The sequence below is a fragment of the Dipteris shenzhenensis genome, chromosome 2 (assembly GCF_047967505.1).
Source record: "Dipteris shenzhenensis isolate YYH24624 ecotype China chromosome 2, Dip_SZ_1.0, whole genome shotgun sequence".
Classification (NCBI taxonomy): domain Eukaryota; kingdom Viridiplantae; phylum Streptophyta; class Polypodiopsida; order Gleicheniales; family Dipteridaceae; genus Dipteris; species Dipteris shenzhenensis.
This window is the reverse complement of record NC_141597.1, coordinates 15,780,647-15,803,434: the sequence shown is the minus strand read 5'-3', so window position 1 is coordinate 15,803,434 and position 22,788 is coordinate 15,780,647. Positions and strand designations below refer to the sequence as shown.

Here is a 22,788-nt window from a genome sequence, read left to right as displayed (position 1 = left end):
CTAGCCAAGAAGAGAGAACCCGTGGGCAAAGTGGCTCTATGCGACATCGTGAGGGACACGATGAGGCAAACGATGAAGATGGAGAGGAAAAGCAACCAAGAAACAAGGAAGCAAGGCTATCAATCAAAAGGGAATGTAGGTATCAGGCAATGGCAAAAGACTTGAGAATATAAAGGCAATCAGAATGGCACTCGGAGATAGAGGAGATGGGTAGGAACATCAACAACAATAACAACAGCACCACAGGTGCTGAGCCATGGTCTCTCTTCTTATCCATCAACCCACTTCGAAGGTTTTGCCTGCCACCATAGCCATTAAGCTTTGGAGCTTTCTCTGTCCACCATAGCCACCAAGCTTCTATGTTTGCCATAGTTGTTGCTGCTTTTTCTTCTTCTTCTCCCCCACATGCTTCCTCTCATTCTCTTATGAGTTTCCCAAAATCCATTCTCCATCACCCCCTCCCTTGCTTAATACAGGGCGATAGCAACTTAATAGAACATAGGTTTTTCTACTCTTCTTGTGTCAAAAAAGTAGAATTTCGCACAAGCAAGGGCATGCAAGATGCTGATTTGTCAAGTTGAAATACAAATGTGACTATTGACATCAGCCTATAGTTTAATCAGATTGTTGGATTGGTGGTTTGCAGGCATTACAACCGATTGGTGGCATGTGTGGTGGTCTATAAAATCATAATTATGATCTATAAGAGAAATGGGACGACCATGAAATCACCAAAAGACGACGAGAAATTAAATTTCACCTAGCACGGTGCTCGTAGTGATTTTACTAGCATTCGACTACGATTATGACTATTAACATTTAGGTAATATGCCAGTATCTTATCCATTCGCAAGACTTATCTCGGCGTTTATATTCTCGGCGTTATCTTGGCACCCCCAGGGAAGGGCCTGTTCCCTCGGATTATAACTCTTTAGGGAAGGAAGAGCGCCACCTCCCTGCCCACACTATGTGTGGTTATAGTAATTATATATTATATATTATCCAATAAATATTTTCAATTGCTCGTCCATTCAAAATTGCTTGCTTTCAATCTGAATTCTTACAACATTCCTCTTTTACTGCATGTTATCAATGCGAGGGAGCAAGGAAATCCAAGATGGATGCAAGATCGAAGGATGATGACACCTTTATTCATATGGTTGTAGTCTATGTAACAATATTGTATAGACTTCAACGAGGATCAGTTGTTGTATCGCCTTATTCATGTATTTGTTGGACTTCAGCTTCCAAACTATGGACATTATGAAATCAATAATAAATCACCACCCCTGACATTTGCAGGGAAGATCGGGTCCTAATGAACCTCGTGTCACGTCGATGTCTACCATTTTACTCATTCTCTTTTTTTCTTTAAAAAATATAAATTACTAAGGATTCAAGTTTAGCTTCGAGTTAGTAGTTATTTACGTGCGTGCCGCAAATCTAGTTAATCACAACATTGCAATTTTTATCTATTTGTGCGAGACCCTTGACTAGGGAATTTTTTTTAACCACACGTTTACCTAATCAAAGTAAAACAAGACAACGTTGCTAAATTGCAAAGCAAACGACAAGAAAAAGCTTACGATACAAGCATAGAATTGCACACTGGATTGGTTGCTCATACAGATTGCAGATTGGATCAAGGCGAAATCCCAAGATGCCAAACCTGCGTACCGATTCGCCTCTTGCCAGACGGATCGTTCTCGCGTTCCTTCGGTTTCTAAACTCAGGTGTGGCACTTGAGAGTTTTTCTGAAAAGTAGATTATTCCAGCTCACCAGAGAGAGAGAGAGAGAGAGAGAGAGAGTTTCCATACCTTATCGAGTCGAAATGGATTTGCAAAGACAATATCCGGCCCAATTGAGTTATGACACCTAACAAAGTTTTGATACTGTAGTTGTTGCGGGCCGTGTGGAGGTCCGTAATGCCACCAATTTTTCATTCTAATTATGATTAAACATAAGACAGAGCCTTTGTTGTTCGGTTTCGGCTAACGAGTGCAATTGTACATTTTCATTATTTGTTGCTTTACTTCGGTGGCACGATGTCTGCTGATACTATTTGCGAGTTTTGCAGTTGAAGTTGTACCTGGGGTAGATTCAGAGGCCATATATGTGGCTAGTCAGTGCCTTGCGGATGCATTTGGACTCGACATGTCTAACATAGATGAATCTATACAGCCAGATTTACTGCCCCAGCTCTTCATAGCATCTCGATCAAGTTTAGATTCATCAGCAGCTCCTGGCACAAGGGATTCTCAAACAACCTCAGATGTGATATCGGGTCCCTTGCCACCACATGCTACCCCTGTCCCAAATGCTGTAAGTTATGCCAAAAAATTACTCTGCAGTATTTGTTTCAGGCTTTCAATCATGACTTCTTCCAATATTTAAACGAGAATTTGAAGTGTCCTCACAACCATATGATATGCAAAGAAAAAGTTCAGAATGGTTTTCATTACTTTAAAGGTCAAAATCTCCATGAAGTCTCTAAATTTTTTTTCACGATTGAGAACCTTTAAAGAACTTCCACCCAATTTGGTGTACCCTAGAACCAACTTCAGATCTGGTCGTGCTGTTTGGACTGGAAAAGGTTGCGTTGGGATCTCATTCTGCACTGTGTTTTTAGAGGATGAGTTTGGGAATGTTCCTGGATTCTAGCTCCTCAACTGGATCGTGCATAGGGTCTGGTTTATGTTTTGAAGTCTAGGAATAGAACTCCCAATTGATTGCAAATTCAAATCGCTGATCTCTAGTTTTCTAGTATGCGTTTGGAGTCAGCTTTGCAAACTTGGATTCAACATAAACTTACAGCATTCCAATAAACTTGGATTCAAGAGCATTCTAGAACTTACTGCCGGGAATTGGAATCAACTAGAAGGTTCCAATGATCCAATCAGCAGGAAAATCGCAAATTGGGAATGAAAAAGAAAGAAAGAAGGAAAGATATATTAACGTCCTCGGGAGGCCTCACGGGCCTATGGGACAAAGTACACCAAGAGAAGGAACTCATACAAGCCTAAGTGAGCTGAAGCAAAGGGTGCGCTAGGGTGCTTGCTGAGTGCTATGCTAAGCTAAAAAGCTCAAGAGCTCAAGCGAAACTGAAAACTGAAATTTCAAAAGCTAAAACCTGGCACCGTGGTGGCTCTCTAGTGGGCTGCAAAGATATCCCGGATCTGCGTCTATCGAGCTCTGGGCTATGTCAAGAGTGACGCCTCATCTTTGGCGGTCTCCTACAAGGAGAGTTGAGAAAGACCGGACCTCGATCGAGCATACTCTGGTTATTCTTCATGTCGTGTGTGGTCTCTTTGTCCCTCTCGGCAGCATCACGTCGTCTCTCTCTGCTGTCGACACTCAACTAGCTCCTCCTCCTTTCTCCCACTATGTCTTGAGTTGACTGAAATGCGTAGAAGCCCGAGACATGTCGTTGTGCTCGGTCTACCTCAGCATCTTGTGGCACAGTCACCTCCTGCTACTGCTTGATTTGTCGCAATAGTGTCGCTCTGTGTCGTCTCATTTCAGTCAGCTAGAGAGTGGATCGACCATGAGAGTGGACCAAAGCCGTGCCTCTCCTAAAAGAGGCAGTGGTATTGTCCTCGGTTCTCATAGTAGGCTGGGTAGGCATATAAGAAATGCTCCTCTGTCTCGACCTCCTCTAGCGTGCATAACTTGTAGATTTGTTGCTCTTTGAGTATGCCTATAGCTTTCCTTGCCTCAATCCTAAGGTAGTGAGTAGGAAAATTACAAATTGGGAAAGAGAGGGAGAGAGAGAGCACCACACTAGGGGCCACCTTAGTGTGGTGTGTTGTTGTTCTCTCTCCCTCTCTTTCCCAATTTGCGATTTCCCTGTTGATTGGATTGTTGGAACCTTCTAGTTGATTCAAATTCCCAGCAGTAGGTTCTTGCTTGTTCTTGAATGTGATTTTATTGGAAAGATGTGAGTTTAGCAGCCCATGGAGTTTCAGAGGCATGAGAAGGCCCAAGGAGGGACATGTGGAAGGCGGTATAGCATCCCACCAAACCCTTGCTGATCTTGCTAGTGACAGTGTGGCAGTAGATATAACCTTGCCAATGACACAGAAGCCCTGAGAAGCCAGACCCTGAAGAATCCATGCTTGCAGGCTGTGTCCTAGAAGACGACAAAGAACTCTTGGTGGTTAGAGAAGTCCATGAAGTGATAAAAGATTCCAACCACGAGGAGGAAACTGTGATGGGTGAAGGCATAGGAAGCTCGAATGAAGATAAACCGGAAAGCTGAGTTCCATGACAATGGAAGGAACAAGGGAAATGATTCCTCACAAGAAAACAGATCTGAGCATACCACAACAATAGGTGCGGCTCAGAAAGAAGAAAAGCTTAGCAGAGTGTGAGGTAAGTGCAATTTGAGAGCATGTAGCAGTGGACAGGCCAAGAAGATGTCATCGACCACCAAGATTCAAAGGGGCGTTCCTATCTTTAGAGGATTGGAGGATGAAGAAATCTATTATTTTCCTTGCACATTGCGTAAAGTAGCGCAGCAGTGGCTCAATCAATACCCAGTGAGGTATTTTATAGATTGGAATCAGATGAAGGAAGCCTTCCTTAGGATGTCTTGACAATGCAAGATTTTTACTCTGAAGGAGAGTGCTAATTAATCAATTGAGATGACAGCTTGATGGTATGACAATCCAGACTTTGTTGTGGGGTCGTTTGCATCTGGATCTTAGATCCATGGAGATTAAAAACCGGACAAAGACCTATGAGGAGCGGACAAAGACCTATGAGGAGCTACTCCAAAGCCATGGGGGAGCTTACCTCAGAAAAAGAAAATAAAGATGGATGAATGTAGTAGGGAGAACACTCACTCACTCTTTCTCCTATTAACTGCTGACTGAAGTAGAGATAGAAACTGAGAGAAGGGTGCACTCATAAACGCAGTGGTGTGAGTGCAAGAACATGAGGGGGAATATGGAGGGCCTGCGAAGAGGGAAAATAGCTGTATTATGGTTGCACAAAGGGCTGCGTACGACCGGAAATAAATGGAGAAATATGAACTGTACAGAAGGAAGATCCTTCACTACAAAAGGATGGAGAAAGTAGTGTATGAGGGAACTGATCTCTTTTGTAGAAGACTGCAAGCTGATGGAGAAAAGGGGTTGTGATGAAGCTGCCCTGCTGCTGCTGTCAGGCAGTGGTGCCTCGATCTTGCTTGTAGACCTATAGGGAGCACGGGATGGGAACTGATCTGATGCTGCCCTGTTCTGGCCTGACTCGTGATGATCTGCTGGTGCTGGGTGAGGAGAGAGCTGCCCCAACTCCAGCCTTTGATGTGGATGAAGAATGAGAGCCTGAAGGCTGCCGTCTATAGGCCCCCAATGAATAGACCAGGCCAGGAAACTGTCCCGACGAGGCCTCTGCACTATCCCTACCAGATCTGTTAGCCGACCTGGCCATGACTGCCTACCTCTTGTGGCACCTGTCTGGCCACATAGTGGTTGTTGCAGCACCTTTCTGCAGCATGCCACGTACTGCAAATGCCCATGACATCTCCTTCTGCTGAGATTAGAACTAGGTTAGGTGAAAAGCCTCCTTATATGTTGAAAGGAGGTGGGGATAATCTGTAAAAAGTCTCCTCTTCGACCCATGACACCTCATGAGAGCCCCTGTGCTTGAACTTGACTGCATTCAAGCGGTGATGGTTACTTGTCCCTTTTTTGAAACGATGAAGCAAATTCTGTTAGTACTCAACCACCTCACGATTCCAAAGTTGGCGGACATCGAGGTGTTACTGGTACTCAATCATTCCCCCAAATTGCTGAAGAGTTTGGCTCCATCGAACCTGGCGGTCAGACCATTGGGCAGCTGCAATAGTCTGCAGCCACTTCAATGCTTGATGATCAGTCCTAAACAGTAAAATTCTGTCCATACAGGAAATGCTTCCATGTTTTTAACGCATGGATCACTCCTAAGAGCTCCTTATGGCATAGTCACTAGCGTCGGTCAAACATCAAGGGCTGATCCCATTGAGCCACTGCAAGGCATGGGGCTGTGGTAACTGCTTCCTTCAACTGAAATTGCTTCTAGATTAAAGTGGACGGGCTGTTTCTTGGTCTTTACCTTCTGTAGCAAATTGGTGGTGGGTACTGCAATCTTTGCCAAGTCCTTGATGTGCTTCTTGTAGCTTGACAAATACCCATGAACATGTAGACCTCTTAGGCTGTATTAGGCACCTACCACTCTACGACGTCCTTAACTTTGCTGGGTCCAATCGAACATCTGTAGGGGAGATGATGTAGCCCAAATAGTGTGCCTCCTCCAAAAAGAAGCTGCTCTTCTTGGCATTGATGTACAGCTGATTATCCTTCAAGAGCTGAAGAACCTGTTGGACATGCAAAACATGCTGAGTGAAAAATGAGAATATCATCAAGAAAGACGAAAACACTTTTACCGATGATAGGCTTGAAGATCCACAACATTATGCGATTGAAGGTTGTTGGCGACCCCATGGAGCCAAAGGGCATAACAATGGACTCGTATTGTGCCTTCTCTGTGCAAATGGCCAACTTTGGAATATCTAGCTTGTGAATCCGGATCTGATGGTATCCACTTTCTAGAATACTTTTGGAGAACATGTTGGCCCCATTCAGGCATTCCAAAATGTAATCATTCACCGGCATGGAAACCGGCTTTTCATATCAGTTTGTTGAGTGCGTGGTAGTCCACACACATCCTTGCCGTGCTGTCCTTGGCAAAGAGGATTGGGGCTGCATATGGAGAACTACTAGGGCGTATGAAGCCAATCCGCAACAACTTCTCTAACTGTATCTCAAGCTCCTCCTCCATCTTCTTGCTAAGACGGTAAGGATGCTTGCTCGGGGGTGATGAGCCAAGAATGTGCTCAATCCGATGATCCTTTAGCTGAACTTGTGGTAAGGATGGTGGAGACTTGATGTGAGGAATATATTATGGTACTGCAGTCATAATTCTTTCCTGTTGGGAGTCGTGATTTGAGTGGATGCGATCGAGTTGATGTAGACCACATGCCCTTCGCCACCTCGGGGAATCTCTCGAGACATTTGTACTGCTGAAATCAATGGTCAAGGAAGAGTATCGTAGGGCCAAGGAATGAACTTAACCCCATGGCTTGGGATTTTGAGATCCAAGCCCTGGTTCTGGTAGTCAGGTCGAACCTCAAATTGGTGCCACCATCGTGCTCCCAAAATGAAACTGGCTAGTAAAAGTGGAACATTGTGGGAAACGTGTGAGGCTCCTCTTCTGCTGATCTTCGATCTTCTTGATGACTCACGGATGTTGTCTTCATGGGAGGTGAAGCTGCTGAAGAACCACTTGAATGGCTGCTTCTGCTTGAAACTTCTTGAAATAAGGGCAATCTTGCTTCTTGTGGCCCTGCTTATGACAATAGAAACATTGGTTCTCTTTGGCATAGGTCGCTCGGGTTGATGAATCCAAGAAACTGCTGTAGCTGTTGCTAGTTTTTGTCGTCCAGTTCTTCTTAGGTTGCCCGTTCCCAGGTTTTCTTCCCATTACCACCATCACCTAGCGTGGTGGAGTCCTGGTACTTCTTGGATACACTTCTCGTTGTCTTTTACGGCACATTTGAGAAATGACTCTTAAACTAATTGAGCCAAGAAATCAACACTAGGGCTTTGGTCTTACCGTCATAACATAAAAGGTTGAGCTCTCTAGGGGATGAAGCTTTGACGGTCTGTGCCGCTACCTCCTTTTCCTTGCCTCCCTTTGGCCGGAGTAGAGAAATGAGGAGAAGATGATCCCGTTCTTCCTTCGCCTCTGAGTTGTGCGCTCTCTGAGCTCTTTGGCCTCTTGAGCCTCTTGATTGGGCTCTTTCTTGGCCTCCTGAGCTGCTTGATGGTCCTCTGTGGCCTCTTGAGCCTCTTGATTGCGCTCTTTCTTGGCCTCCTGAGCTGCTTGATGGCCCTCTCTGACAGCCTGCTCATGATCCTCTTGTTTCTCCTGGAGCTATATCATGCATGTGAAGAGGCTTTCTTATTGCTGTCCCTGCATCTACATCATGGCTACCATGGCGAAAGCTATCATTGGGGCCTTTGCGATTGGGGGTACTAGGGCTGTGGAAATTGTGTCCTCTCACACCAAGGTTGGATGTGCCATTGCCACTCATGGTTCTTCGCTTGATCTCGTTAGTACCATAAACTAGTGGCTGTCCTTGAACTGAATCTCCCTAATAACTGTTGACTGAAGTAGAGTGTAAACTACTCGGTGCTTTCTATCAATTCAAACAACGGATTTTGCAGAGGCATTTGAATGAGTTGATTGCGAGTTGCCAAACACATATACTTGAACTTAAGAGTTTGCAATTAAGCTGGAATTAAGACTTATACAGCTTAAACACAAAGTGACATCATTGGAGAATGCAATATGATTGAGGGGCCAAGACGGCCCCCCCCCCTTATCGAGGCTCACTTTATTCTTGAAAATGGAGATACAAGACCAAGGTGCAATGCACCTTCCAAACTGATGAACTCAGTGAAAACCTAGGACCTAGATACAAGACTCAAGAGCATGTGTACAAGGTAGACAACAAAAAGGGGGACTCCAAGCTCAGGTTTCAGCTCTTGGCTTGCCCAATCCACAAGGAAGAAGCCTGCAACAATCACCACTTACATCCAACATTAGAGACAAACACTAGTTTCTAGAAAGATAGTAGAAACAACATGAAATAGTGCTGTAAATGAGATAAACTTGACAATACAGGCTCCCTTCGTGACTTGATCCTTTTGTAGATGAAGTCCTTGATGCCTCTGAAGCTACCTTGGGTGAGGGCAGTGTGGAAATGGGGCTGGAATGAGAACAGCTTAGAAAAACAGCCTGTAGGCTAGAGAGAGAAAGCTTTTATGGAGTGATAGCTGTAGAGAGAGAGTGCCTATGCTGATCCCAAGGGAGGAGATGTAAGAGAGGAGCTGCTGCTGTTCCAGAGGTGCATAGAAAGGCAGATTTCTGCAAGGGAAATGGGCTGGAACAGTAGAGAGAGAAATTCTGCAGTAGAGAGAGAAAGACTGCAGCAGGAGAGAGAAAGGGGCTGTGGCTGCTCCAGGCTAGGTGAAGGAGAGAGGATGCTGCTGCTGTTCCAGAAGAGCTGAGAGGGGGCAGATTTCTGGAGAGGAGGGGCTGGAACTGTAGAGAGAGAATGTGCTGTTGTAGAGAGAGAATGTGCTGCTGAGGTGAGAGAATGGCCTGGGGAGAAGCTGGCTGCACCCAAGGAGCTGGAGAGGTTCTGCTGCATCATCTAAAAGGAGGGAGAAGAAAAGTGACGAAATTTTCATGTGTGGAATGAAGGGGAGAGGCCTTCTTTTATAGGCTCAGCCCCCCCCCTAGGCCTAGAGTGGAAGGTGGACACTTGTCCCAGATTTTTGGTGGGCTGCAGTCCCAAAGAGGACAGCCCCAACCTGCCCCAAATCTACCAGATTTGGGGCCAAACACTTGGCTTGCATGCCCTGCCACTTGCCATGCATGCTGCCACATGTGTGGGACAGGTGGACTGACCTGCCAGCTCAGATTCCAAGTGGCAGTCTGCCACGTGTCAGCTGCCACGTCACTCCCAAAAACCCTAAAATTTCAAAGTTGTCAGAATTTAATTCTGATCGCACACACGGGTTCCTAACAGCTTAGACTATCTATTGACGTACTCTAAGGTCATAATTGAGCCATACTGAGCTCATTTGTTTGTCGTCTTATCTTGTATCTCCATTACTCTTGGCATGCTGCCAGGCCCACACCCAAAGCTCAGGGAACATTCTCTTGAATGGTTCCTAGGTCGGTATGCAATCTGTGCATTTGATTGGTCCCATGTTTGGGTACTCAGGTGGGGTGTGGTTTCTAGATGTCCCTCTCAAAGAGAGGCCATCACTCTTGTGGGTCACTAATGCCCATAACCCCAAGCAAGGGGGTCCACCCTCAAATGCTAGACCTAGTCCCCATTGTCCGTAACTGAACAGAAGGAAAACATTTCATTTCTTAATAAGCATACTATTGAAAAACAAAAAGAAATAGTACCAAGCAAGTGGATACATGTTGAAGCAGGATGACATTCCCTCCGTCTTTCATTCGGTTGTCCGCAACTGAAATGCTTCCTCATAAGCATCCAGGATTTCAGGACACTCCTGAAATGTAGCTCTGTCCACCCATTGGGCATCGGTGGATGGGAGCCCTCTGAACTTCAAAAGGTACATTTTGCGAGTCGTGCCTCGACGTCCCGTAGTGAAGTTATGCAAAATAATTTGCTCTGGGATCAACAAGATCTCAGTGTCCTCTACTTCAGGTGCATCGTCCAGTGTGGGCTCTTGAGGTGGTTCCCCAATGAAGGGTTTCACCAAGCTTACATGGAAGACATTGTGGATCTTCCAGTGCTCTGGAAGTCTCAATCGGACCGAGACATCATTTATTACCTGCAACACCTGAAAAGGACCATAATATCGAAAGGATAGCTTGAAGTAGATGCGCTTTTTGCCCACTTTGGTTTTTAACCGGGCTTTCTCAAATTTCAATAAGACCCATTGGCCTTCTTTCACTGCAAACGCCCTCCGTCTTTTATTTGCAGCTGCTCTTTGTTTCTCCTGTGCCTTTTGAATGGCTGCTCGAACCGTGGCATAAGCAGAGTCATAATCCTCCACGAATTGATCAGCGGCAAAGATTTTCTCTTTTGTTTGCATGAGTGGAGTTGGTAAAGATCTACCATATACAATTTCGAAAGGAGCTTTTCCAGTGGAGGAATGAATTGTGTTGTTATAAGCAAACTCCACAAGAGGAAGGAATTTCTCCCAAAAGGTTTGCTGGTCATGCACATAAAATTTCAGCAAATCCAAGAGTGTACTATTCGTAACTTTAGTTTGGCCATCCGTTTGAGGATGAAAAGCTGAGGAGAAACTTAGAAGAGTTCCAAGGTTCTCAAACAAAGCCTGCCAGAAGTTACTAGTGAACTTTGAGTCTCTATCTGATACTATAGACTTGGGCATGCCGTGGTGTCTAAAGATGTGTCTAATAAATAAATGGGCAGCTTCAGGTGCCTTGAGATTCTTTCTGCAAGGAATGAAGTGGGCTTGCTTGCTGAATCGATCTACTATCACCCAAATCATGTCATGATTTTGATTGGTCCTGGGAATTCCTGTAATGAAGTCCATGGTGATGTGTTCCCATGGTCTCTCAGGAATGGGTAGGGGCTGAAGTAAACCCTTGGGTTTTCCTCTCTCATACTTAGCTTTTTGACATGCGAGACAAGCTAAAATGTAGGCAGCAGTGTCCTTTTTCATGTTAGGCCAGTAGAAAAATTTATCCATGGCTGAAAAGGTGGCCACAATACCCCTATGACCAGCATAGGGTGGGTTATGGCTTTCCTCCATCACTTTAGATCTAAGCTGCTTTGTGATACATAGTTTGTTCTCCATGAATAAATAGCCATCCCTGATGTGGTAGGCATGATGGGTGCCTCTATCTTTCAAATGTGCCCATGGCTGAGCAAAATCAGCATCTCCCTCATAGAATTCTTTGAGGGCTGTTAGCTCATCATGATAGGGAACTGAAATATGGTGAAGCCGTGGTCTACGAGAAAGGGCATCAGCCACTACATTCTCTTTTCCAGGAGTATATTGTATCTGAAAATGAAATGATTGCAGAAAGGTAGACCATTTCATATGTCTCTCTCTGATCAGAGGTTGAGTTAGAAAATATTTAAGACTTTCATGATCAGTTTTTACAAGAAAATCTATCCCTAAAAGATAATGTTTCCAAAGTTTGAGAGCATGAATTACAGCTAAGAGTTCTTTTTCATAGATATCATAATGAAGTTCAGCATCTCTTAGTCGTCGGCTTTCAAAGGCCACAGCATGACCATCCTGGGTAAGAGAAGCCCCAAGGCAATCGCCACTGGCATCAGCTGCTACTAGGGATGGTTTCCTTAAGTCAGGAATGATAAGTACAGGAGCTGTAGTCAGGGCATGCTTTAGAGCATTAAAAGAGTCCTTTTCTTTTTGGGTCCATCTGAACTTTAGATTTTTCTTAGTGAGATCATGTAGAGGGGCTGCAAGTTCAGCAAAATGCCAAATAAACCTTCGGTAATATGAGCATAGGCCTAGAAAAGACCTTACCTCATGGGCATTCTTCAAGTCAGGCCACTCTACAATTGTCTGTATCTTGGCTGGGTCCATACGGACACCTTCTCGTGAGATAATGTGACCAAGATAGTGAATCTCAGGAAGAAAGAACTCACTTTTCTTCTCATTGATGTAAAGAGCATTTTCAGCTAAGATTTGAAATACAATCTTTAGATGTTCCTTATGCTCTTCCTCATTCTTGCTGAAAATGAGGATGTCATCAAAGAAGACGGCAGTGAACTGTCTATAGTTCCTGAACAACCGTTCCATCAGTCGATTGAACGTGGCTGGGGCATTAGTAAGGCCAAATGGCATTACCATATATTCATACAGCCCAAATGTGGTTCGGAAGGCTGTTTTATGAATGTCCTCAGGTACAACTCGTACCTGATGGTAGCCACTCTTAAGATCTATGCGGCTGAAAATTTCAAATCCTCCTAAACGATCAAAGATATCGTCTATACGAGGAATTGGGAAACGATTCTTAACCGTCTGTTTGTTTAAGGCTCTATAGTCTATGCACATCCTGAAGGTTTTATCCTTCTTTTGGACTAGTAAGACAGGAGAGCAGAAAGAAGAATTACTGGGTTGGATCAATCCCTTGTCCAAGAGTTCTTGGACTTGCTTGAAGATTTCATCTTGTTGAGATTGACTAACTCTATATGGGGGTCTATTTGGAGGTGAAGACCCTGGAACTATGTCAATTTTGTGATCCTCTGGTCTCTCAGGAGGGAGGTGACTAGGAAGTTCCTGAGAGAAGCAACTAGAGAATTCCTGAAGGAAATCTAATCTTTTTTTTGTGAGAGGATCTTACTTTTCTTCACTTGGTTGCTTATCGCGTACAAACACTAGAAAAGAACATACTCCTTTCTTAAGCAAATTGGGAGATCGTGCATGACTTACCATAGGAATGGTGTTTCCTGAAACTCCCGCTGTAATGCTCACATCTCTACCCTTATGTTGGAGGGTTAGAATATTCTTCACATAATCGATTCGGGGGTTGACTTGCTTATGCCAGGGCATGCCGAGAATTACATCTGATCCTTGAAGTGGTGCCACCATGAAGGGTAGATGATCCAAGTACCCCTGGATGTGTACCCGAAGCTTGCCGATGATGGGGTATACCTTCTCTTCTTGGTTGAAGCAAGTGGATACATGTTGAAGCAGGATGACATTCCCTCCGTCTTTCATTCGGTTGTCCGCAACTGAAATGCTTCCTCATAAGCATCCAGGATTTCAGGACACTCCTGAAATGTAGCTCTGTCCACCCATTGGGCATCGGTGGATGGGAGCCCTCTGAACTTCAAAAGGTACATTTTGCGAGTCGTGCCTCGATGTCCCGTAGTGAAGTTATGCAAAATAATTTGCTCTGATACCAATGTAAACTACTCGGTGCTTTCTATCAATTCAAACAACGGATTTTGCAGAGGCATTTGAATGAGTTGATTGCGAGTTGCCAAACACATATACTTGAACTTAAGAGTTTGCAATTAAGCTGGAATTAAGACTTATACAGCTTAAACACAAAGTGACATCATTGGAGAATGCAATATGATTGAGGGGCCAAGACGGCCCCCCCCCCTTATCCAGGCTCACTTTATTCTTGAAAATGGAGATACAAGACCAAGGTGCAATGCACCTTCCAAACTGATGAACTCAGTGAAAACCTAGGACCTAGATACAAGACTCAAGAGCATATGTACAAGGTAGACAACAAAAAGGAGGACTCCAAGCTCAGGTTTCAGCTCTTGGCTTGCCCAATCCACAAGGAAGAAGCCTGCAACAATCACCACTTACATCCAACATTAGAGACAAACACTAGTTTCTAGAAAGATAGTAGAAACAACATGAAATAGTGCTGTAAATGAGATAAACTTGACAATACAGGCTCCCTTCGTGACTTGATCCTTTTGTAGATGAAGTCCTTGATGCCTCTGAAGCTACCTTGGGTGAGGGCAGTGTGGAAATGGGGCTGGAATGAGAACAGCTTAGAAAAACAGCCTGTAGGCTAGAGAGAGAAAGCTTTTATGGAGTGATAGCTGTAGAGAGAGAGTGCCTATGCTGATCCCAAGGGAGGAGATGTAAGAGAGGAGCTGCTGCTGTTCCAGAGGTGCATAGAAAGGCAGATTTCTGCAAGGGAAATGGGCTGGAACAGTAGAGAGAGAAATTCTGCAGTAGAGAGAGAAAGACTGCAGCAGGAGAGAGAAAGGGGCTGTGGCTGCTCCAGGCTAGGTGAAGGAGAGAGGATGCTGCTGCTGTTCCAGAAGAGCTGAGAGGGGGCAGATTTCTGGAGAGGAGGGGCTGGAACTGTAGAGAGAGAATGTGCTGTTGTAGAGAGAGAATGTGCTGCTGAGGTGAGAGAATGGCCTGGGGAGAAGCTGGCTGCACCCAAGGAGCTGGAGAGGTTCTGCTGCATCATCTAAAAGGAGGGAGAAGAAAAGTGACGAAATTTTCATGTGTGGAATGAAGGGGAGAGGCCTTCTTTTATAGGCTCAGCCCCCCCCCTAGGCCTAGAGTGGAAGGTGGACACTTGTCCCAGATTTTTGGTGGGCTGCAGTCCCAAAGAGGACAGCCCCAACCTGCCCCAAATCTACCAGATTTGGGGCCAAACACTTGGCTTGCATGCCCTGCCACTTGCCATGCATGCTGCCACATGTGTGGGACAGGTGGACTGACCTGCCAGCTCAGATTCCAAGTGGCAGTCTGCCACGTGTCAGCTGCCACGTCACTCCCAAAAACCCTAAAATTTCAAAGTTGTCAGAATTTAATTCTGATCGCACACACGGGTTCCTAACAGCTTAGACTATCTATTGACGTACTCTAAGGTCATAATTGAGCCATACTGAGCTCATTTGTTTGTCGTCTTATCTTGTATCTCCATTACTCTTGGCATGCTGCCAGGCCCACACCCAAAGCTCAGGGAACATTCTCTTGAATGGTTCCTAGGTCGGTATGCAATCTGTGCATTTGATTGGTCCCATGTTTGGGTACTCAGGTGGGGTGTGGTTTCTAGATGTCCCTCTCAAAGAGAGGCCATCACTCTTGTGGGTCACTAATGCCCATAACCCCAAGCAAGGGGGTCCACCCTCAAATGCTAGACCTAGTCCCCATTGTTCGTAACTGAACAGAAGGAAAACATTTCATTTCTTAATAAGCATACTATTGAAAAACAAAAAGAAATAGTACCAAGCAAGTGGATACATGTTGAAGCAGGATGACATAGAGATAGAAACTGAGAGGAGAATGCACTCATAAACACAAGTGGACGTGGTGGTGTGAGTGCAAGAACTGAGGGGGAATATAGGGGGCCTCAGACGTGGAAAAACGACTAAGTTAATGTTGCTGAGTACAACTATAAATAAATGGAGAAATAAGTTTGCATGGAAGGAAGATCCTTTATTGCAAAAGAATCAAGAAAGTACTGTATGGAGGGAACTGATCCTTCTTGTAGAAGACTACGAGCTGATGGAGAAAAGGGGCTGTGATGAAGCCACCCTGCTGCTGCTGTCAGGCAGCTGCTGTCAGGCACTGGTGCCTGGATCCTGTCTATAGACCTATAGGGAACGCAGGATGGGAGCTGATCTGATGCTGTCCTATCTTGGCCTGACCCGTGATGATCTTCTACTGCTGGTTGAGGAAAGAACTGCCCCAACTCAAGCCTCTGATGTGGATGAAGAATGAGGGCCTAAGGGCTGCCTTTTATAGGCCCCTAGGGCTCTAGAAATGAACCAACGAGGCCAAAACTGTCCTAACGATGCCCCTGCATTGTCCTGACCAGATATATCAGCTAGCTTGGCCCTGCTGGTGCTTATCTGGTCACATAGTGGCTGTGCGGCACTTATTAGGGGCCGCAGATGCCCATGACAATGAAGAACGCAGTGACAAAGAGGCTGAATAAAATGCCTCGCTACAAGACAAGTAGGATAACTTGGCCGCAAAGTTGAAAAAGGCTCTCCAAGAACTTGGCGTTCAAGGCAAGATTAGTTTCAATGAGAAGTGGCTAACAAAGCTTAGGCATATGGAGACCGAGAGTGGCTCAAAGTTACGTAACATTTGCATCAAGCTCAGTCATGATGATGATGATGCTTGTTTAAGAACAATAGGGTGGTGGTGGCTAACCAAGCTGCGAGGGAAAAAAAGGGAGTTAGAAGCAGGCCACAAAGAATGAGCAGGAATAGAGAGATCAAAATAGTCGAGGAAGAGAGACATCAAAATAGTCGAGAAAGTGAGCAACTTCACATCGAGGACCTAGGAGGAATTGAGATTGAGGTAAAGAGGTAGACTACTTTTTTAATGAAGAGGGAGGCCATGTCAAATTGGATTGTAAGCTGTGGCATGAAAATGTGAATACATGTGACAAGGCAACACTGGATGCCATGAATAGATGTTTGTTGGGTGCGGGAACCAATGGAAATGGAGTGGAATGCAAGGGATCAAACAACAAGCTGAAGCAAACGTGAGTATTTGCAAATGGATAATGAGAAAGTACAAAGGGGTGGCCTATATGGCACCGAAGTCAACCATATGGTTGACCAATGAAGTCAACCGAAGGGTTCAGTGAGTCCTAAGACTAGCCTACAAGGCCATACCAGGGCTAAGTGCTAACAAACCCATCTCCATGTTATGGTTGAAGTATGCTGGATACATCTCTGGTATACTTGGAACTATATCATGGTCGCACATATTCGTCCAAGATGGATATAGCAACCTATGACAGTCCAAGATGGTCACGTAACAAATGGTGCCAAGTGTAAGGCATGCCGAAAAGTCTCAAACTTGGGCCGTGGTAGAGCCTTCGTGAAGAGATCTGCTAAGTTGTCCTCCGTGGGAAACTCTGGCTGTCAGTGTAGATGGTAGTAGAAGTTGGCTCAAGATTTGCGAGTAGCTTACGGAGCCAGACACTCTCTACTGTAGTTGTGAAGGCTGCCCTGTATTCTGCTTCACAACTGGAAGTAGCAATTGTAGGCTGCTTTTTGCTGAACCATGAAATGCATGAAAGATCCAAGCATGAAACAATTGCCACTATGGGACTCTCTCGTGTCATAACAACCTGCCCAATCACTGTCCTTGAAAGCATGCAAGACCAATGGAGACTTGTCACCAAATTTTGTGTGGCCTTCAAGTAATGAAGACCCGCTTCACTGCTTGCCAATGTTGTGTACTAGGCATGTGCATGTATCTGCTCAACTGAGAGACGGCATACTGAAGATCAGGCCGGGTATGACATAAATAAATAAGGCAGCCCACAGCTTGCTGATAAAGGGGGGCATCAAAGGGTGCACCTCCATCCTCGGAGGAGAAATGAAAGCCAGGCTCCAATGTTGTAGAAACTGGCTTGCAATTGTGAAACTATGTACTTGGACTGACTCATCATTATAACCCCTTCAACATATGCAAACTGGATACCCAAGTAACAATGCAACCGGCCCATATCTGTCATTGCAAAGGATTTTTGCAAAGCTGCCTTGAAATCTGCAATTTTCTGCAAGTCTGGCCCAGTGATAAGCATGTCATCCACATATAGAATCAAAATCAGAATATCTGATTCACTCTTCCGGACATCAAAAATAGCCTCCGTAGGGCTGTTCTAAAACCCAAGGCACAGCAAAAAGGAATGTATCTTGGCATACCATGCCCGTGGTGCTTGCTTCAAACTATAAAGGACCTTTTTAAGGCAGCATACCTTAGGTTCAGCCCCTGGAAGTTCAAATCCTGGAGGCTGAGTGACATAGACCTCTTCCACTATATCCCGGTGAAGGAAGGTGGTCTTGATATCCAATTGATGGACCTCCCAATGCCTGTGAGATGCAAGAGCAATGACACAGCGAATGGTCGTGATGCGTGAAGTGGAGCAAATGTCTCTTCAAAGTCAACACTGCCATCAAGCTTTGCACTGTGCTGATGGCACGCTTGCCTGCAGGCAAATTACACAAGTCCCATGTGCCATTTGCTTGAATGAAAGTTCAGCTCTCATGGCCTGCATCCATTCATGACTTTCAAATGCATCTTTGTGACATAGAGGCTTCTCATTATAGGCAGTGGCAATAGCTAGAGCCAAAAAATTGCCTTGCATCTATTTGTGCACACCTCTAGTGCGGGCAGGCAAAGGCTCAGCTTGCTTGCTGTCCTTGAGGATATCCAAAAGCCAACGAGGGACTGATTTTTGCTGTCTCATGACAGCCCTCTCCTTGCTCGATAGCATGGCCATCTGGCGGTGGAAAATTAGGCTGAGTAGGAGCAACGGGAGGAGGATTGGAGCTGCTAGAAGCATGTGGCATGGTGCTTTGCACTGTGTTATCTGTATTTGTGATAGGCGGGGTAGAATCAAACGCATCAGAGGATTCCATTGAAGGCTGTGTTTTACAGTCCAGCAAAGGTAAAGGGGCATGCTCAACAAATACTGACAATCACTCTGCCTGTGCTAGGCTGAAACAGCTTGTAGACTTTGCTTTGTGAGCTGTAGCCAATGAAGATGCATTTGACAGCCTTATCATCAAGCTTATGCCTCAACTAAGAGGGTACATGCACATACGCAAGAGAACCAAACACTGCATGTGACAAATGACAGGTTTACGACCTGTCCATGCTTCATAAGGAGTCATGGTCTTCAATGCCCGAGTGGGTGCTCGGTTGAGCACATAGTTGGCACACAACGTCGGAGTTGAAATGGAGTCAAAATAGGGCAATGAGACCAAAAGGAGCAAATGTCACTGCAAAATCTGCAAATGTGACATAAAAGCCCCAATTTCTAGAGTCACTGTACTGTGTGCAAATGTGACATAAAAGAGGGTGAAAAGCTTCAAATCCAACTGTACCAGGTAGATTTTAGTCAAGCCCAACCAAATGGTGCTAGAGCAGGTTGGAGCAACTAGAGGAAGGCCCAAATGACTGAAAGAGTAAAAAACTCAAAAACAGCCCGAAAAAGCTCGAAATCAACTTTTGACAAGTCGTACGGATTCCTGACAGGGTCGTGGACGTGTCCATACAGGCTTGTACGGACGTCTGTACAATTGTACAAACAATTCTCCCCTGACCGAAATGGTCCGCGACAGGGTCGTTTGTATGTGGGCAGCTCAAAAATTTTAAAAAGTGTTGAAATCGGACCTCAAAAAGTCAAAAGACAGCCGCTGGACTGTTTTTTCTGTTTTCTGGCGGCAAAATGAGGCACATGACTGTAAGACTCGAATATATCCAATCTTACAACTCAAAAAAAAAAAAAAACAAGCGAAGGAACAAAGGGAAGGGAGTTTGTAAGCAACTATAGGCAAATTTGAGTAAAAAGAAAAAGAAAAAGAAAAAAAGTGTTGGAAAGGTCACCTCCCCATTTGTAAGCCCCCAAATGAGGAGAGCATGGGGGAGGGAGACCTAGGGCAAGGTATGCCCAAAGAGAGGAAGTACTTGGCAGATCAGGGCCATCATGGTGGGTAAAAATGGTACAGAAGTGCCATGTGGCTGTCTATGGTTAGAGGACAGGCCTGCACAAGGAAACCAACAAGAGCACATGGCGCAGCATGGTAGGGCAAAGACTGTTGGAAAGGTCACCTCCCCATCTGTAAGCCCCCATATGAGGAGAGCATGGGGGAGGGAGACCTAGGGCAGTACCCAACAGAAACAGAGAGAAAAGGGCTGCCACATAGACAGCATCATGGCTGTCATGTGGGCAGCACATCTAGATCTGTTATGTGCAGGACAGAGGGCCAGGAAAGTACGGAGCATAAGCAAGACAGTCTGGGACAGATTGCGGAGGATCTAGGACATGGAGGCGCACTGTTTGCAGAGGCGCAGATATGGCAGGGTGTGCAGGCCCAGATCTGCAGCAGGAATTGTGGGTGTCAGTGGGCAGGAGACAGGCATTCTATAGGCTGGAGATATGCCTTGAAAGGAGGGCCAAAGGGCCCTGGAAGTTTGGGCCTGACAGCCCTGGTTTGTGTGCCTTATAGGGCTGGACCAGCTACAGACTGGTCGGCCAGTCTGTAACAGGCTGGTCGGTTTTTATCAGCACCCCTTGGGGCCTATATAAGGAGGCCATTCAGGCCTCATTTCTGCATCATCTGGAGCAGCAATTCCACCAGCAGAAGGAGCAGCAGCAGGGCTATCTTTGGGCCTACAGTCAGGAAGAGAAAGTAGTACCTTGTGCTGCAGACTTAGCTTGCAGGAAGCTGCCCACCTAGACTGGTTTCCAGACAGCAAGGTGGAGAAGATCATTCTAGACGGAAAGTCTACTCACGCTCGAGGTGGAGCACGCGGACTCTAGTCTAGAGATATCCAGCAGATAGGAGAAGGACTTTTGTGGTAAGATCAGAGGACCACACCATTGGTGGGACTCTGGATCTGTCTCTTTTGTATTGTGTCCATAGTTGTGGACGGAAATATATTATTTGGTGGTTTCTCTATCTAATTGGTTCATTGTCTATTGATGAGTCTGCACACCTATTGAATGCACATAAGTAAAGAAGTTTGTGATTCCACACCCACACCACACACTGTGTGAGCTCCTGGGCATTATTTCCGCTACGTGTACCCTCTGTTGGGTATTTTCTAACAAAGACACGTGCAAAGAGGACCACAAAGGCCCTTATATAGGGCAGGAGAGCCAGCCAACCAAGCCGACGAGAAGTTTGGTTGGTTAGGGCTGGTCAGACTACACGCTGTGATACCACTGTTGGGTGTGGGAAGCAATGGAAACAGAGTGGAATGCAAGGGAGCAAACAGCAAGCTGAAGCAAATGCGAGTATTTGCAAATGGATAATGAGAAAGTACAAAGGGTTGGCCTATTGAGTAATGAGCATGGGGAGAGGTAGGTAGGAACAAGAGAACGGCTCTGATACCACTGTTGGGTGCGGGAAGCAATGGAAATAGAGTGGAATGCAAGGGAGCAAACAACAAGGTGAAGCAAACGTGAGTATTTGCAAATGAGGGTTGACTGAGTCCTAAGACTAGCCTACAAGGCCATACCAGGGCTAAGTGCTAACAATGTTGATGTCGAGTGTGACTTATTTTTGAACCTACCCCATCAAGGGCTAATGTGGTGACAATTCTTGAGGACCCGTGGGGACATAAATGTTGAGGCAAGGTTTGCATGAGAAAGGAACATTCGGCAAGAGCACAGACGCATTACAACAAAGGTTATGAAGGAGCCGCATGGCAAAGACCTTTAAAGTGACCAAGTCGAGTCATCATAAAGGCAACATGTCATCGATTGAGAACCAATAGTTGGAGGAAAGCAAGTACTATTGAGTGTCGAGCCTAGAGCAGAACTAAATGCGTATGGGTACCAAAGCTTATGAGGGAGAACCAAGTGCAGGATCACATATTATGGGTAGCAAGCTTGTGAGGCAGAATCACCTAGCATGGGTGAGATGGAGAAGGCTAACTAGGATACAAAGTAGCAAGATGCCATAGCTCAAAGTGGTGGGAGCAAGTTCAAGGAATTGAAGGTATCCCTAAGCATAGGGCGATTGCTGCAAATGGCGTGTGCCCCTAATGCCAATATTTTTTTAAGGACCAGTTCCAAGAAGACAAATAGACAATAGATAGCTTGGCTACTAAAATAGTCATTGAGAGCACTCTTGTGGATAATGCAATGCTAGTGATCTTGGTAGAGATTAAAAATATGACCATCAAAGGAGTGATCATTGATGGCCGCTCAACTGTGAATGTTTATCTTGGAAGATCTGGTGCAATTGCTTAGGTATGCATAATGTGCAGGCTAGGACTGTGCAGTAGCATGTAGGGAGGCCAGGATTGTACGTCAGGTGCCGCAGCAGGTATGGGACTCCAGCAAGCAGGTGCAGGCTGGAATAATAGGTGCAGGGCCTGCAATAGGCACTTGTAGAAGGCCTTGAATAGGCTAGAAGTACCTGTTGTGGGTTGGCAGTCACACAGACTGCCAGGTAGCAGTCCAAATAAAACCTCTCGGTGCTCTCTTAAAAGGGGAAGGGAAAGATTGCTTTTCATAACATTGCCGAATATCACTTTGACTTCATAGATTTGAAAGATAGAAACTAAAATGTACAACATTCCGTGAGAAAAGGTGAACACATGAGTAAGGGGCCAAGACGGTGATAAGAGAAACCGAGGGACTTTACGTGACCACTATAACAACTCTTCAACTCACTGACACAATAAGCACATCACATATGAACCCTTAACTGTTGGAAAGGTCACCCCCCATCTGTAAGCCCCAAATGAGGAGAGCGTGGGGGAGGGAGACCTAGGGCGTATGCCCGGAGAAAAGATAAAGAAAAGGAACACGTACTTAGAGGCATCAAAGTGGCTGCATCTGATGTTGCCTTTGAGGAAGGAGATGGCAGGGCAAGCTTGTCTTGGATCTGCCCAAGCAAGAGGTTAATGATGAGCAGCAAGATGGCGGGGCGTCCCGGGGTACAAGCGCCTACATGGTGAGCTATCTGGTGAGGCGTGTGGGTAGGCACATGGCTTGCAACGTACCCTAAAGATGGCGCAGGAATATGGCAGGACAGATCAGCAAATAGGTCGGCCAACAGTAGGGCTGGTTGGGGCTGGTTGAGCCAGCCAACCAGGCCTTGGTTGGGCTGGTCAAGAGGTCTGGGTCTCTGCCTGGAAAGAGTGCTGCAATGAGGCAGTACCCTGCCCTTTATATAGGGCTACCAGGCTGGTTGGCTGGCCAACCAAGTTGGTCAGCAC

The 22,788-nt window shown here is 45.6% G+C and overlaps 1 protein-coding gene across 1 annotated transcript in view; it reads left to right on the top strand.

The window, feature by feature from the left end:
• The first annotated feature begins 1,480 nt into the window (after nt 1-1,480).
• TPR8 (Tetratricopeptide repeat (TPR)-like superfamily protein) overlaps nt 1,481-22,788 on the top strand; it is an 85,604-nt gene continuing 64,296 nt past the window's right edge. The window contains exons 1-2 of the mRNA XM_087386200.1: nt 1,481-1,733; nt 2,079-2,323. Of these exons, the coding sequence (XP_087242326.1) occupies nt 1,661-1,733; nt 2,079-2,323 (318 nt within the window). The 5' untranslated portion in view covers nt 1,481-1,660. The remainder of the gene's footprint in view (nt 1,734-2,078; nt 2,324-22,788) is intronic.